We start from the raw sequence: 15,409 nt of genomic DNA, 5'->3' as shown, positions 1-15,409 counted from the left end.
GTTAAAAGCCATACACTTTTAGATGAACAATGGGCCCTGCTGCGATGGCTGACTCAAGGTGCCAGACCAAATAAAGCTATTTTTATACACTTCACTTTCTCTATCTATCACCACAGGTGAATAACGGGCTCACGTCTCATTAGAACGAATCTTTGGCTGCACCGAGCTGACGAGGAAGCCACGGACAGGAAGTGATGCGGGATGAAACGGTAAACTGTATCTACTCGTCCGCTTCTTCAATTAATCAGAGTGGTGCCTGCTGAGCTGCGCTTTAACGCTGCGTGTCAACATAATCTATTTATATACTGGCATCTCGCCGGGGCGCTCATAAATAAACAAATACTTCACACGCTACTCGGCGGACAATTTCTCCAAAGTGAATCCGGGGGGAGTTGGCGACTGTCATAACTCTTCATTACAGAGGAACCCAGATTGCCAAAGTGAATAAATATATAGAAATGTGTGTAGTTTGGGCATTGTGCGCTCACTTAAAGCTGCCCGATGGTGAAGGCGGCATCTAATTGGCTGTGGCAGCTGTATCTTGAGGGGCACATTCAGTACACATGGCTTAAAATAAAGCTGTGATAAAAAACTGACTGTGACGCTCGTTTACCACTTGCTCCTTTGAGCAACTACTGTGGAGTTAAAGAGTCAGTCATCGTCCCCGGATGACTGCACTAGAACGGAAGAGGTGTGTATATCCCAGTATCTTTATTATGTAAGGGGGAAATGGGAGAAATACTGTGCGCTCACCCCTCTCAGCTCAGTGAGAGTCAAGGTGCCAGTGGGGTTTCGCTCGGCCTGAACATGGCAGCTTATGTTGGCGACTCTACGGGGGGTTCGGCTGACCTTCACTCAGCCCTCCTGGCCTTCGGAGAGAGCACACAGGGCACCAGGGGAGAGCCAAGGGGTGCTAGCCAACATCTGGAGCTCTCAAACAAGTGTGCCCGTCTCCTAACACAACCTCTCTCTCAGTTCTGTTCTATATTCCACTCTCCTGTCCCAGTGTCCCCAGCTGCTTGGATTCAGCCCCAAGACACTTTTGTTCAGCAACGTCTCGCCTTGTCTCAAAGAGATTGCTTCACTGTGGTGTATTGCAACGCAAGACTTTCCCACAATTTATTTCCCACTAGGGATTAAGATGGGTAACCGGGATCCCAGGACTGTCCCAGGAACACTTCACCCCCCCCCCCAAAAAAAAATGATGACAAGACCTGGGAAATTGCAAAATGTTTCCCCAATGTGGCACTGATGCAATTTCACAAAATACATAACGTGCGCAGCAGCAGATTAGCAAAGAATGTAATGGCACATTATCCAAACAGGTTGTTGCATGGAAGCCTTTTGAAGCCTCGAGAATATTTCATTCACACAAAGTCGCCGTGAATTCAAAGCACACGCATTATTGACACGGACTGCACACGCCACCCGAATGAAGTTAATAAACCCTAGAGGAAACCTCTACAGTATAGCTTATAAAATAATGTGTGCCTCTTTGAGCTGTCATTGTGACTCTTTGGACAGTCACACATTTGATAGGCCTACGGACAATTCACTACATAGGCATTTCTGTCACAGTCTGTAAAAAAAAAAAGGCACGAGGGAAAATTCTCCCTTCTCCTGTCCTAGATTAGGTTCTTTTTCTATCTGGTCCCAATCCCACTGAAACCCAAAATCCCCACTCCTGTCTCGCATGGAAAGTCCTAACTTTATTCTGTAAGCCATAGGTCGCTTTATCAAAGCACTTCTCTCGCCTATTCATGTCAAAATCCCGCTATCACAACTCACCCGCTTCTCTGTCTCGTTTCTTGCTGCCCATATGAGATCTGCGGTAGGGAATGTGTGATCAACAATAAGAGTACATATGGATTTTGTTTTTAAACAGAATTGGTCCCTAAGATTGGTGAAGATACCTTGATATTTCAACTATTTCCACTCTTCATCTCTTGGTTATTCATGAACTGATCTGCTATCTGTATAATCATCAACTCCATTTGGCCAAATACTGGAGATATTCTGTCATTCGTTGAAGGAGGTTATCCGGCAAGTTTAGCAACTTTGGTCATTTTGAATTTTGCTTGACTGCTGTTACAAAGTTACACTCGGGGTGAGCTGTGCATCCTGCGTGCGCTCTGTGCATCCCGGGTGCGCTCTGCGTCGAGAACCACCGCTGAAATGTGCTGAATTAATTGAGGAACGTGGGAATGCTCTGAATTTGTGAACAGCCCGTTTCGCAATTCACAACAATGTCATTGGATAGTTACTTTATCATGACCAAATATCAGTTTCAATTATTTACATGGTGGAGCAGCACCCCTCTAATGCAGGGAGACACCTGGCATAATGACCATACCTTGATTCTAAACGCTTTAAATGGGAACTTCTGATTTTGCGATATTTCCTGGGCCTCTCAGGATTAATATGAATTATTCCCGGTATTGAAACTTGGTAGATTTGAAGGAAAATATTGATCCCTATTTCCCACAATATATTCCCCAAAAAGATCAAGGAGATTTCTGACTCACCTATTGGGGGCGGCCGTCGTAGAGGCAAAAGGGATATGAAAATCACCAGGACATGGAAAGAGAGAAGGAGACAATGAGAATCTGATTGGAGTGTACATTCATTCAGGCATGCTTTGGTTAGAGAGCGGTCATGCACTGCAGAGGTTTGGACAAAACATCCAGAGAACTGTTTAGAGGTTCCTCTCTGGAGGAAATGCTAGCTAAAGAGAAGAAGACAAGGAAACCAATGTTAATTCAACACAGAGGAGACAAAGACGAATCACGGAGGTCCAGTAGACACACACTAGACTGTTATCAGAGACACCTGGATACAGCAGGAAGGAAGAGAGGTCTGGTTATGAAACAAAGTGCCCGGGGAAACTGGTGACGCTGTGTGTGGTGGTTAGTAGCACACCATAGGGTTAATGAGAACACTCTAGCACTGCCCAGAGGCAGCAGTGCCTTGTGGGTGAGAGGAAAACCCCCCCCAAAAAAGCCAAGCCCCTCGGACAGTGTATATTTTCGGGGAACCTGTATGTTAGTCAGTCAGGCTGTCTAGACTGGGCTATTGAGTCGGTCCCAGCCCAGTCTTAGCGCCACATGCCCATGCAAGGTACGGGGCTACTCCTCTAATCTTCCAATCCCCCTAGTGGAGAGCACATGCCACTGCAACAAACCTTCAGACATGGGGGCCACCACCACCAGGGGTTCCGTGAGTTCGGCAAAGCTGGGGAAGAAGGGCTTGGCAGCGGGGTTCAGACCAGACCCCGGGGAGGTGGGGCTTTTGGTGGAAGAGGAGGAGGGGGACTTCGTGGGTATATTCTGTGATGGGGATTTGCCCTCCCTGGGGTGATATTCGGGTATGGTTTTGGGGGAGCGGAGGGGGGCTGGGCTGGGTGTGTCGAAGGCTAGGCCAAGAGGTAGTGGGCGCCCTGGAGTGATGTCACTGAACTCAAAGGAGTCGTTGTTGAAGTTGGAGTCATTGATGAGCCAGGAGCTGTCGGAGGGGGAGAAAGGGGGAGCGGTCGCTGTGAGCTCACTGAACTTCTCCAATGGGGGCAGGCCACGATCTGGTTGGCGGGTGAGGCTTAAACTTAAGGCATTTTTCATATGGACATCGTGCATGGGGGTGTCATGATCAAACACCACCTTGACACCCGACTCATGAACTGGGGAATCTAGGGGAAAGGTTGTGGAGAAAGCCTCTTTGGCATTGCCCATGCTAGCGTTCTCTGTATCCATGAGCAGGTCTTGGTAGCTAGCAGTGAATGGGTCTCCTGGACGTGAGGCCATGGGGAAGGTGTTCTTGGGCGAGAAGTCTCCCTGACTGGTGGGCATGGAGACAGGGGCGGTAGGCAGGAGCTCACAGCCCAGGGCCGGTGGAGGGGAGGTGGGAGCTGTGAGAGAGAGCAGGTCCTGGGTGAGAGATGGAGGGAAGAGGCCCCCGTAGAACTCCTCACTGGCAGGACTCAGCCCCATGTTGGAGTAGGGGCTCTCCAGGGGCTGGGAATGGGTGATGGGGGGCACTAGTTGGTCTAACACCCCTTCGGGGAGGTCATTGGCAGAGGAGGCAGAAGAGGGCACGAAGGGCTCAGCTGTGACTCCCCACTCTTCTGGAAGCTTCTTCCTGCTCTTGCCCCTCTTTCCCCTGCCTCCACTTCTCCCTGGCTCTTCGCGCTCCCAGCCTCCATCCGTCCTGTCCCTGTCCTTGCGGGGGGAGACCCTGTGGTGGCCCTCTGACAGGGGTGTGTTTTCAGCCTGAGCCTCCGGGTGGTCCCTGTTCTCTACCAGGTCGTACACATCATCCCGGGGCCTCCTTTTCTTCTTCTTCTTCTGCTGTTGTTTGCGGTCGTTTCCTTCGTTGCTTTCCCTCTCCTCCCCCACCGCCGAGGCCTCTCGGAGGGGCCAGCCAGAGTCAGGGCGGTCCTCGGGGCTGGCCGCCAGGTGGCTGGCATGGCGACTGATCACTGTGGAGACGCTTTGGGTGAATGGCAGGTCGGTGGGAATGCAAGCCTCGTCTGGCCAGCCATCGCCCAGGGCACCTCGTGTGTGAAGAGGGAAGAGAGTTTAAAGCATGCATACAGTCGCTCTCCCTCTCTCATCTAGACAAAAGCGTCAACTTCAAAGGGCTCACTTACTTTGGAAACAAAACCAAGTTCAACAATGCAGTCTAAGAAATGAGAGTAGTAACAGACATTGTGTACATCTTTACAGCAGTAGACGCTTATTGATGGTCCATTCAATATAACTGAACTTTGGTAGTGTACGAGCTGCAATTTCAAATTTTGCCACTGAACACTCAAAATGCAACATGGGTGTCAAATCAGTCATGCATCCTCATTGGCCCGTTGCATCAGTAACCCCTGTGTGAATGAATAGTCCCGCTGAGGGACTGGTAATACTGTGGCTTTTTGCTGCTGACTCCGTGCTACCCTAGTGACATGCTGGTGTACTGAATGACATTTTAGGAGGAGGAGAAAGCTGTGTTTACTTCGTAGTGAGTAGGTAATTGAACTCAGCAAATACAGACACAAACACAGCAATTTGGTCAAGTATACAGAAACAGGCACAGACCACACAGTTTTAAAGTACAGTATAGGCATTGAAATGTTTGTGTACAGAGCGCTCTGAACGGTGCAACATCAATTGCTGTGCACTCTGTGAAGGCTCTGGTTGTCCCGCTTCTGACACCTCATTTGAATAAGGCGCGACATGCCACATTTTCTGGCCTATCCAGACAAAGGATACATTTCGTCTGCCTGTGAATCCTGCAGCTCCACCTACAATACGACATATGAAACGGGAGACTAGCGATTGGAGCAAAAACAGTCTCATCTTGCTGTGGTGTTCTTATATGGATTTAGAGCTCTCAACATGAAACACTACCAAACGATTTTGCAGAATCGAAACTAGACCAGATCTCGTGGTCACAGAGGGACAAAATGACTTGGTGCTTAAAGCTGAAGTTGTAACGAGTCGACAGGCATTTGAATGTCTCTGCGCTGCTCAGAGGACGCTGGGCTGAAAATGCTCTGTCGTCAGTCATATGAAACGGTGCCAATTTTCTACTGTCACGAAGTATAATTATTTTTATTTTACAGTGATAAACAAGGTAAAATATTATAGTAAGTCAATTAGCATTTGATTGTTACTATATTTAGAATATTTACTTTTGTTAAATAGGAAAGAATTCGTATAGGATTTTCTATATTTTCATATTTTTATGATACAGTGTCTGTACTGTGTACTTGAACTGGTGTCCTCAAAAGTGAATACAACTTATGACTATTTTTAATAACAGAAAGGTAAAAAGCATTACTACAGTTGGTATTGTTTAGGGCCCTGTCATTGTAAATAATTACTTTTGGGTATTCTGCTTAGGTGGATACAACATTTTGACATTAGATTTAAGGTAAATCGTGTTGTGATTAATATGGAATTGTTTTCATTCCTGGACTGTTCAGTCTAGCTAATTAAATTCTAGAGCCCCACGCTGCCAAGCTGCACGGGTAAGCCGTGCCGGTTCTGAGGAGAGGAGGAATGGAAGGAGGGAGCAATGGAGGAGGAAGGGTTTTAGGGGAAGTGATTAGCCAGTAAGGCTGGGCCACTTTGCCCCAGTTGTCTCTCTGGCCTTTTGAATACTGAAACTCCAAATGGAGCATCTCTTTATCATATTTTCATATTTTACATGAATCAAGCACCACATGACAGAAACGGACCTAGTATGTTAGAGCAGAGACGAGAGACAATGCAGGAGCACTTAGAGCCGCTCCCTCAATGCTCGGTGGAGCTGTTGAATGTGTTCCTGTGATGAACAGCAACAGATTGTCTTGGTAGCCGTCGTGGTTCTCTCCAAGTACCGAACCAGGGCATGGCACCGTATCCCCAGAGCCCACAGGTTGCAGGTCTCCAGGGGTGTGACTGACTCCATGACTAATGCAGCACGACGGTGCTGTTCGGCACGTATAAGGTCACTGCAGCACTTCTACTCCACCAGGTTCCCAGCCCTTATCCTCACAACTCTGTTCAGTGCAGACACGCTTAGCTAGCGTGCTATGCTAATGTTCACACATGGGGAAACATGAGACACTCAACATAACCCTGACTTAGTTGTAATACATAAATACCTTGTGACTTTTGTAGCAGAGGACGTTTTGTTTGTTAATTATCGCGCCAGTTGTTATTCTTCCCATGAGTGTCTCTGACAAGAGATGGTTGGTGAGTCATAACAGGTCACCCCCCCCCTTCACCAGCAGGTGAGTCCTCCAGGGGTAAACATGAACGCAAGATGCATTCAGATATTGTACTGATCAAATGAGTTTCCCCATATCGAGTTCTAAATGACTCATTCTCTACACAGACGAGCTCTGGAGTTTGGAGTCAATTCTCCACAGGCAGCGTCGTGAAGTTTATCTTTCAGCCTCAGGCTTCCAATCGGTCTGCAGCTTATAACTTATTCAGTACCAGACTGTGCTGCGTGCCTTTAGTCGCACGCACGCACGCACGCACACACGCACACACACACAGCTACATGCTATTCCTACACAAACATACTAGTGGAACCACCTACTGCAGGGGTAGGCAACTAGCCTGTGGGCCGATCGGCGTGCCAGAACATAATTATAATAATATGCACACTACAAATTGCCCACAACTAAGACTAAAAAGAGATTGTATTTGAAAATAACAGTAATTTCATACATTGAGACATGATCACATCTCACATATCTTTTTAAATGTTTTCTTCGTGTGAATACTTGGGAACAGATTTTTATTTATTTGATTAATTCCCAAAACACTTGGGGGGCAAAAAATACACTTGCGGGACAGTTTTGGCCCGCGAGCCGCCTGTTGCCGACCCCTGACCTACTGTGTAGTAGCATAACACTGGGCCTCAGCTGTGCTATAGCCATGTGGCCCCTGGGATGTTATGGGAATGCTATGTGACAATAGCCACAACATGATGACATACAGTATTCTATACCATCTGAGGTCTAATGGAGTGCAGGGTATTCCCAGCAGGGGCTATACCCAGTGAGCGGAGGGAGGCAGACACAGCTCTAGGTCTAATGGAGTGCAGGGTATTCCCAGCAGGGGCTATAGCCAGTGAGCGGAGGGAGGCAGACACAGCTCTAGGTCTAATGGAGTGCAGGGTATTCCCAGCAGGGGCTATACCCAGTGAGCGGAGGGAGGCAGACACAGCTCTAGGTCTAATGGAGTGCAGGGTATTCCCAGCAGGGGCTATACCCAGTGAGTGGAGGGAGGCAGACACAGCTCTAGGTCTAGTGGGGTGCAGGGTATTCCCAGCAGGGACTATATCCAGTGAGCGGAGGGAGGCAGCCACAGCTCTAGGTCTAATGGAGTGCAGGGTATTCCCAGCAGGGGCTATACCCAGTGAGCGGAGGGAGGCAGACACAGCTCTAGGTCTAATGGAGTGCAGGGTATTCCCAGCAGGGGCTATATCCAGTGAGCGGAGGGAGGCAGCCACAGCTCTAGGTCTAATGGAGTGCAGGGTATTCCCAGCAGGGGCTATACCCAGTGAGCGGAGGGAGGCAGACACAGCTCTAGGTCTAATGGAGTGCAGGGTATTCCCAGCAGGGGCTATACCCAGTGAGCGGAGGGAGGCAGACACAGCTCTAGGTCTAATGGAGTGCAGGGTATTCCCAGCAGGGGCTATATCCAGTGAGCGGAGGGAGGCAGACACAGCTCTAGGTCTAATGGAGTGCAGGGTATTCCCAGCAGGGGCTATACCCAGTGAGCGGAGGGAGGCAGACACAGCTCTAGGTCTAATGGAGTGCAGGGTATTCCCAGCAGGGGCTATACCCAGTGAGCGGAGGGAGGCAGACACAGCTCTAGGTCTAATGGAGTGAAAGGTATTCCCAGCAGGGGCTATACCCAGTGAGCGGAGGGAGGCAGACACAGCTCTAGGTCTAATGGAGTGCAGGGTATTCCCAGCAGGGGCTATAGCCAGTGAGCGGAGGGAGGCAGCCACAGCTCTAGGTCTAATGGAGTGCAGGGTATTCCCAGCAGGGGCTATACCCAGTGAGCGGAGGGAGGCAGACACAGCTCTAGGTCTAATGGAGTGAAAGGTATTCCCAGCAGGGGCTATACCCAGTGAGCGGAGGGAGGCAGACACAGCTCTAGGTCTAATGGAGTGCAGGGTATTCCCAGCAGGGGCTATACCCAGTGAGCGGAGGGAGGCAGACACAGCTCTAGGTCTAATGGAGTGCAGGGTATTCCCAGCAGGGGCTATACCCAGTGAGCGGAGGGAGGCAGACACATCTCTAGGTCTAATGGAGTGCAGGGTATTCCCAGCAGGGGCTATACCCAGTGAGCGGAGGGAGGCAGACACAGCTCTAGGTCTAATGGAGTGCAGGGTATTCCCAGCAGGGGCTATACCCAGTGAGCGGAGGGAGGCAGACACAGCTCTAGGTCTAATGGAGTGCAGGGTATTCCCAGCAGGGGCTATACCCAGTGAGCGGAGGGAGGCAGACACAGCTCTAGGTCTAATGGAGTGCAGGGTATTCCCAGCAGGGGCTATAGCCAGTGAGCGGAGGGAGGCAGACACATCTCTAGCTATAGCCCCCCTCAGTGGACAAGAGAGGGCATTAGTACAAAAGTTATATAGGTGCCCCGTGTGAGGATTCTCTACACAGGAGCGGAGTTGGGGGTCGGATTGGGTGATGAGCCCCACAGGGGGTCCCCTCGCTGCTCTAAGCCCATAAGCCCTCAGCCAAAGCCCAGACCTCATCAACTGAACTGGGCATGAGATATGGAGGAGGGGTAGGGGCTGGCTGCCACTGGGTATACTGGCAAGGGGAGGTGGTACTGGGATGAGACTATGTGGAGGAGACAAGTGGGGTGAGGGGACGGGCTGGGGTTGACAGATGGCATCGGCATTTAAGGATTTGTGGCAACACTCAAGTCTTGGGAGGTATACCGTATAGAGAGGTATTCTGAAATACAAAATTTGTTTATGTTCACGGTGCCACCTGTGGAAAGGCACACACCTGTCTATATAAAGGCCCCACAGTTGACAGTGCAAGTCAGAGCAAAAACCAAACCATGGGGTCAAAGGAATTGTTTGTTGAGCTCAGGGAAAGGATTGTGTTCTGGGGAATTGAAGGTCCCCAAGAGCACAGTGGTCTCCATCATTCTTAAATGGAAGAAGTTTGGAACCACCAAGACTCTAACTAGAGCTGGCCGCCCGTGCCAAACTGAGCAATCAGGGGAGAAGGGACTTGGTCAGGGAGGTGACCAAGAACCCGATGGTCACTCTGACAGAGCTCCAGAGTTCCTCTGTGGAGATGGGAGAAACTTCCAGAAGGACAACCATCTGTGCAGCACTCCACCAATCAGGCCTTTATGGTAGAGTGGCCAGACGGAAGCCACTCCTCAGTAAAATGCATATGACAGCCCACTTGGAGTTTACCAAAAGGCACCGAAAGGAGTCTCCAGACCATGAGAAACAAGATTCTCTGGTCTGATGAAACAAGCGTCATGTCTGGAGGAAACCAGGTACCACATATCACCTGCTCCAGAGCGCTCAGGACCTCAGACGGGCGAAAGTTCACCTTCCAACAGGACAACGACCCTAAGCACACAGCTGAGACAACACAGGAGTAGCTTTGGGACAAGTCTCTGAATGTCCTTGAGAGGTCCAGCCCGGACTTGAACCCGATAAATCTCTGGAGAGAACTGTAAATAGCTGTGCAGCGAAGCTCCCTATCTAACCGGACAGAGCTTGAGCGGATCTGCAGAGAAGAATTGGAGAAACTCCCCAAACACAGCTGTGCCAAGCTTAAAGCGTCATACCCAAGAAGACTCAAGGCTGTATTCGCTGCCAAAAGTGCTTCAACAAAGTACTGAGTAAAGAGTCTGAATATTTATGTAAAGGTGATATCTGTTTTTTAGTTGTAATACATTTGCAAACATTTCTAAAAAACTGTTTTTGTTTTGCTTGTATGCAGATTAATGAGGGGGAAAAAACGATTAAATACATTTGTAGAACAGGGCTGTAACGTAACAAACTGCAATGTATAGACATTTTGGGGGGGGGGGGGGGATAGTTGTTAAAGAAATACCTGTAGTGAACTTGTGGACTAGTTTAATAGATAAAGCAGATTGAATTATTTTTTGCCTGTTGCATTTTTTCTCTCATTGTGAAGCAGTTCCCCAAAGTAGCTGATTGAGCCAGTTACATGGTTTTATAAAGAGCGCAAGGAGCAAACAGGAGCTTTCGTGATGGGACGATCCAGTGTTGTGCAGCGCAAGAGAGGTGATCAAGTTATACTTTTAACTTTATTACTGTTTGCCAGCTAAATATATTTTAACTAAAAAGTTGAACTTTTTAGATGTGACAAATAAATTCTCTCCAGCTCAGGGCTCCAACTATGCATTTGGTTTGCTAACTTGCTAGCTAAGGGGCAAGTTAGCAAGTGGTGATCAAGCTTCTTGGTTACAGCAGAGACCATCAATCCCCTCCTAGATCAAGATCCCTGTAGTCTAATATTTGTTTTGTGCATGCAGCAAACTTGTTTTAGATAGTTGTACAACTTTCTGAGCTGGGGTGTCTATCCTTGCAATTTGTTTATGTTCACTTGTGCTTGTTACCATTTAGCTAGCGTCTGCTACGGTAATTCGCTAGTACCTTGTTAGAATCTTTTTACGTTTGGAAAGAAATAGTGCCCCCTTGTGTGCACTCACGGAAATACTGGAAACTGCCCAACCCTAACACCCTCTAGTGTGCACAATGGACTTCCACAAATGCCACACATACAAGCCAACACGAAGAGAGGCAGACCGACATACACATACAGTTGAAGTCGGACATTTACATACACCTCAGCCAAATACATTTAAACTCAGTTTTTCACAATTCCTGACATTTAATCCTAGTAAAAATCCCTGTCTTAGGTCAGTTAGGATCACCACTTTATTTTAGAAATGTGAAATGTCAGAATAATAGTCGAGAGAATGATTTACTTCAGCTTTTATTTCTTTCATCACATTCCCAGTGGGTCAGAAGTTTACATACACTCAATTAGTATTTGGTAGCATTGCCTTTAAATTCTTTAACTTGGGTCAAACATTTCAGGTTGCCTTCCACAAGCTTCCCACAATAAGTTGGGTGAACTTTGGCCCATTCCTCCTGACAGAGCTGGTGTAACTGAGTCAGGTAGGCCTCCTTGCTCTCACACGCTATTTCATTTCTGCCCACAAATTGTCTATAGGATTGATGTCAGGGCATTGTGATGGCCACTCCAATACCTTGACTTTGTTGTCCTTAAGCCATTTTGGAAGGATGCTTGGGGTCATTGTCCATTTGAAGACCCATTTGCGACCGAGCTTTAACTTCCTGACTGATGTCTTGAGTTGTTGCTTCAATATAGCCACATCATTTTCCTCCTCATGATGCCATCTATTTTGTGAAGTGCACCAGTCCCTCCTGCAGCAAAGCACCCCCACAACATGATGCTGCCAACCCCGTGCTTCATGGTTGGGATGTTGTTCTTCGGCTTGCAAGCCTCCCCCTTTTTCCTCCAAACATAACAATGGTCATTTTGGCCAAACAGTTATATTTTTGTTTCATCAGACCAGAGGACATTTCTCCAAAAAGTACGATCTTTGTCCCCATGTGCAGTTGCAACCCGTAGTCTGTCTTTTTTTATGGAGTAGTGGCTTCTTCCTTGCTGAGCGGCCTATCAGGTTATGTGGATATAGATACTTTTGTACCCATTTCCTCCAGCATCTTCACAAGGTCCTTTGCTGTTTTTCTGGGATTGATTTGCACTTTTTGCACCAAAGTATATTAATCTCTAGGAGACAGAAAGCATCTCCTTCCTGAGCGGTATGACGGCTGCGTGGTCCCATGGTGTTTATACTTGTGTACTATTGTTTGTACAGATGAACGTGGTACCTTCAGGCTTTTGAGAATTTCTCCCAAGGATTAACCATACTTGTGAAGGTCTCCAATTTCTTTTTCTGAGGTCTTGGCTGATTTCTTTAGATTTTCTCATGATGTCAAGCAAAGAGGTACTGAGTTTGAAGGTACCTTGAAATACATCCACTGGTACACCGCCAATTTACTCAAATTATGTCAATTAGCCTATCAGAAGCTTCTAAAGCCATGACATAATTGTCTGGAACTTTCCAAGCTGTTTAAAGGCACAGTCAACTTAGTGTATGTAAACTTCTGACCCACTGGAATTGTGATACAGTGAAATAATCTGTCTGTAAACAATTGTTGGAAAAATTACTTGTGTCATTCACAAAGTACATCCTAACCGACTTGCCAAAACTATAGTTTGTTAACAAGAAATTTGTGGAGTGGTTGAAAAATGAGGTTTTAATGACTCCAACCTAACTGTGTGTAAACTTCCGACTTCAACTGTAGGCCTTAAGAGCTGGCTGAAGATGTTGATAGGTACTGACAGTTACTGAACTAGGTACTAAGGTAGGCACTTCGGTATAGGCACTGTTACTAATAGTGATAATGTGTGTTTCTTAATGTGTTTTTCCCTTTACCTGCAGACATGTCCTTGGGTGTGTTGGCTGCCTGAGGTGGGGGCTTCTGGGGCTCTGCGATGCTGGGAGGCCTCTCTGTCGATAGTGGAGCTATACCCATCTCCGTCCCCATAGCAGGCTGGGAGAAACCTGTCACACAGACACAAAGAAACAATCAACCCCTGTATTCACAAAGCATCTCTGATGGATCAACCCCCACTCTATCCATTTAATCATGTTCATTATAATCTAACAGGCAAAATCGATTCTTGATCAGCACTTCTAGTCTAAGGTGCTTCATGAATATGGGCCCAGAACCGCTTCAAATTGATCCTGATACAGAGTCAGACAAATGTCACAGAGCAGTAGCAATCAGAGCTTAGATCAACCTCAGACGGGCCAATGAATAGGTCGAACATAAGTCATAACATAGGCAGACGGAGTGAGCCAATCCAGAGAGCTCATTGAGGAATGTTCAAAAGATGAGTCATGATAGGATGAAGCCTTTCAGTGGCAGAAACGAGGGACGGAGACATTTGAAAATGGGCCCCCCTAAATGGACTTCTATTCCTCAACGAGGGCCCTTCTCCTGAGTGGGGACTGGCTAGCAACACCTTCTGAGGCAAGTGCAGTGGAAATGTCACAGACAGAGAGGAAGTGACACGGTGATGAGAATTCCATGTCGGTGGCAGTTGGCTAGTGTGGGGTGGGGGGGGGGGGAATGAGGCGCTGACACATCGATTGAAACCGTAAAGCAATGACTCAGACAAAACACCCAGTAACTCCTCCAAAATGTCATCCATTGGTTCCTCGTGGGGATTCACAGCTACTGTTCCTGTGTGTGTGTGCATGTGTTTGCCTGAGTGTGTATGTGTGTGTGTGTGTGCATGCCTGTTTCCTTTTGTAAGTGTGTGTCTTCAAGTGACTAGCCTTTCAGCAGTGATTCAGTAGCACTGAGATGACAAAGGTTGTGGCGGGGCTGTATCTGCCGAGTCTGGCATCGTAAAGGCTCAACTCAACTCAGCCCACAACTAATCAGGCCAGTCACAACTCCCAAGCCACCAATGTGGCAAATCAGTGTGCTCAGTTTTACGGGCACTGAGTTCATACTCAATAAAACAAAGTGTTTTTTTGACACTCATTGCCTAGTCTATGTAATGTATTACAAGTTTACAATATCTCTTATTTTTTTAGCATGCACACATTCTTATTGTGTGAATGTAAACATTCAAATGGGAAATCATTAAAGTCCGCATGGCCAGTTATGACATTATCAAAAGAAAGTACATCATACATTTAATATATGACAGCGCACTACTTAGCGACTTACAAAGAATTCCTCATATCGAGGAATCTAGAGACCTAATCTGTTCGTAATGGATGCTATTACTCAGACAATAGGATGTAGGATGTGTGTTGCTCAAGTATTGACAATTGAATCAAAGAGTCCACCTGAAGAATCTCCCATCAGTCCACTGTCCATCATCTGGGGCGGGTTGTTGGGCTGGGAGCTCCAATGATCAGGGAAGCCTGCCATGGAGCCTGGAGAGATAGGGGGAGAGAGATAGGGAGAGGGAGAGAGAGAGATAGAGGGAGAGAGATAGGGAGAGAGAGAGATAGGGGGAGAGAGATAGGGAGAGAGAGATAAGGGGAGAGAGATAAGGGGAGAGAGATAAGGGGAGAGATAGAGGGAGAGAGATAGAGGGGAGGAAGGAAGGGAAGATCAAAAGAGGGGGCAGAGGAAAGGGCATGAGTAATGAAGGATCAGAGAGAAGTAAATGGAAGCAGACAAATCCACAGAGCGAGAGAGACAGAGTGAGAGAGAGAGAGTGAGAGAGAGACAGATTGAGAGAGACAGTGAGAGTGAGAGAGACAGTGAGAGAGAGAGAGACATAGAGAGAGAGAGACAGAGTGAGAGAGAGACAGTGAGAGTGAGAGAGACAGTGAGAGAGAGAGAGACATAGAGAGAGAGAGAGACATAGAGAGAGAGAGACAGAGTGAGAGAGAGACAGTGAGAGTGAGAGAGACAGTGAGAGAGAGAGAGACATAGAGAGAGAGAGACAGAGAGAGAGAGAGAGAGACAGAGAGACAGAGAGAGAGACAGAGAGAGACAGAGAGAGAGAGAGACAGAGAGAGAGAGAGAGACATAGAGAGAGAGACAGAGAGAGAGACATAGAGAGAGAGACATAGAGAGAGAGACAGAGAGACAGAGAGAGAGAGACATAGAGAGAGAGACATAGAGAGAGAGACAGAGAGAGAGAGAGACAGAGAGAGATAGAGAGAGAGACAGAGAGAGACAGAGAGAGACATAGAGAGACAGAGAGAGACAGAGAGAGACATAGAGAGACATAGAGAGAGAGACATAGAGAGACATAGAGAGACAGAGCGAGACAGAGAGA

The 15,409-nt window shown here is 47.6% G+C and overlaps 1 protein-coding gene across 13 annotated transcripts in view; it reads right to left on the bottom strand.

Moving 5' to 3' along the window:
• The window catches only part of LOC109899362 (microtubule-associated protein 4), a 125,139-nt gene that overhangs the window by 48,271 nt on the left and 61,459 nt on the right, over positions 1–15,409 (bottom strand). For all 13 annotated transcript variants that reach the window (XM_031836149.1, XM_031836151.1, XM_031836154.1 and 10 more), the window contains 3 exons: positions 14,463–14,552; positions 13,032–13,160; positions 3,182–4,546 (listed from right to left, as the gene is read on the bottom strand). In XM_031836149.1, coding sequence (XP_031692009.1) covers positions 3,182–4,546; positions 13,032–13,160; positions 14,463–14,552 — 1,584 coding nt within the window. The remainder of the gene's footprint in view (positions 1–3,181; positions 4,547–13,031; positions 13,161–14,462; positions 14,553–15,409) is intronic.

Source organism: Oncorhynchus kisutch, linkage group LG11 (genome assembly GCF_002021735.2).
Source record: "Oncorhynchus kisutch isolate 150728-3 linkage group LG11, Okis_V2, whole genome shotgun sequence".
Lineage (NCBI taxonomy): Eukaryota > Metazoa > Chordata > Actinopteri > Salmoniformes > Salmonidae > Oncorhynchus > Oncorhynchus kisutch.
Note: the sequence above shows the minus strand (reverse complement) of the source record. Positions and strands in the feature narration are given on the sequence as shown.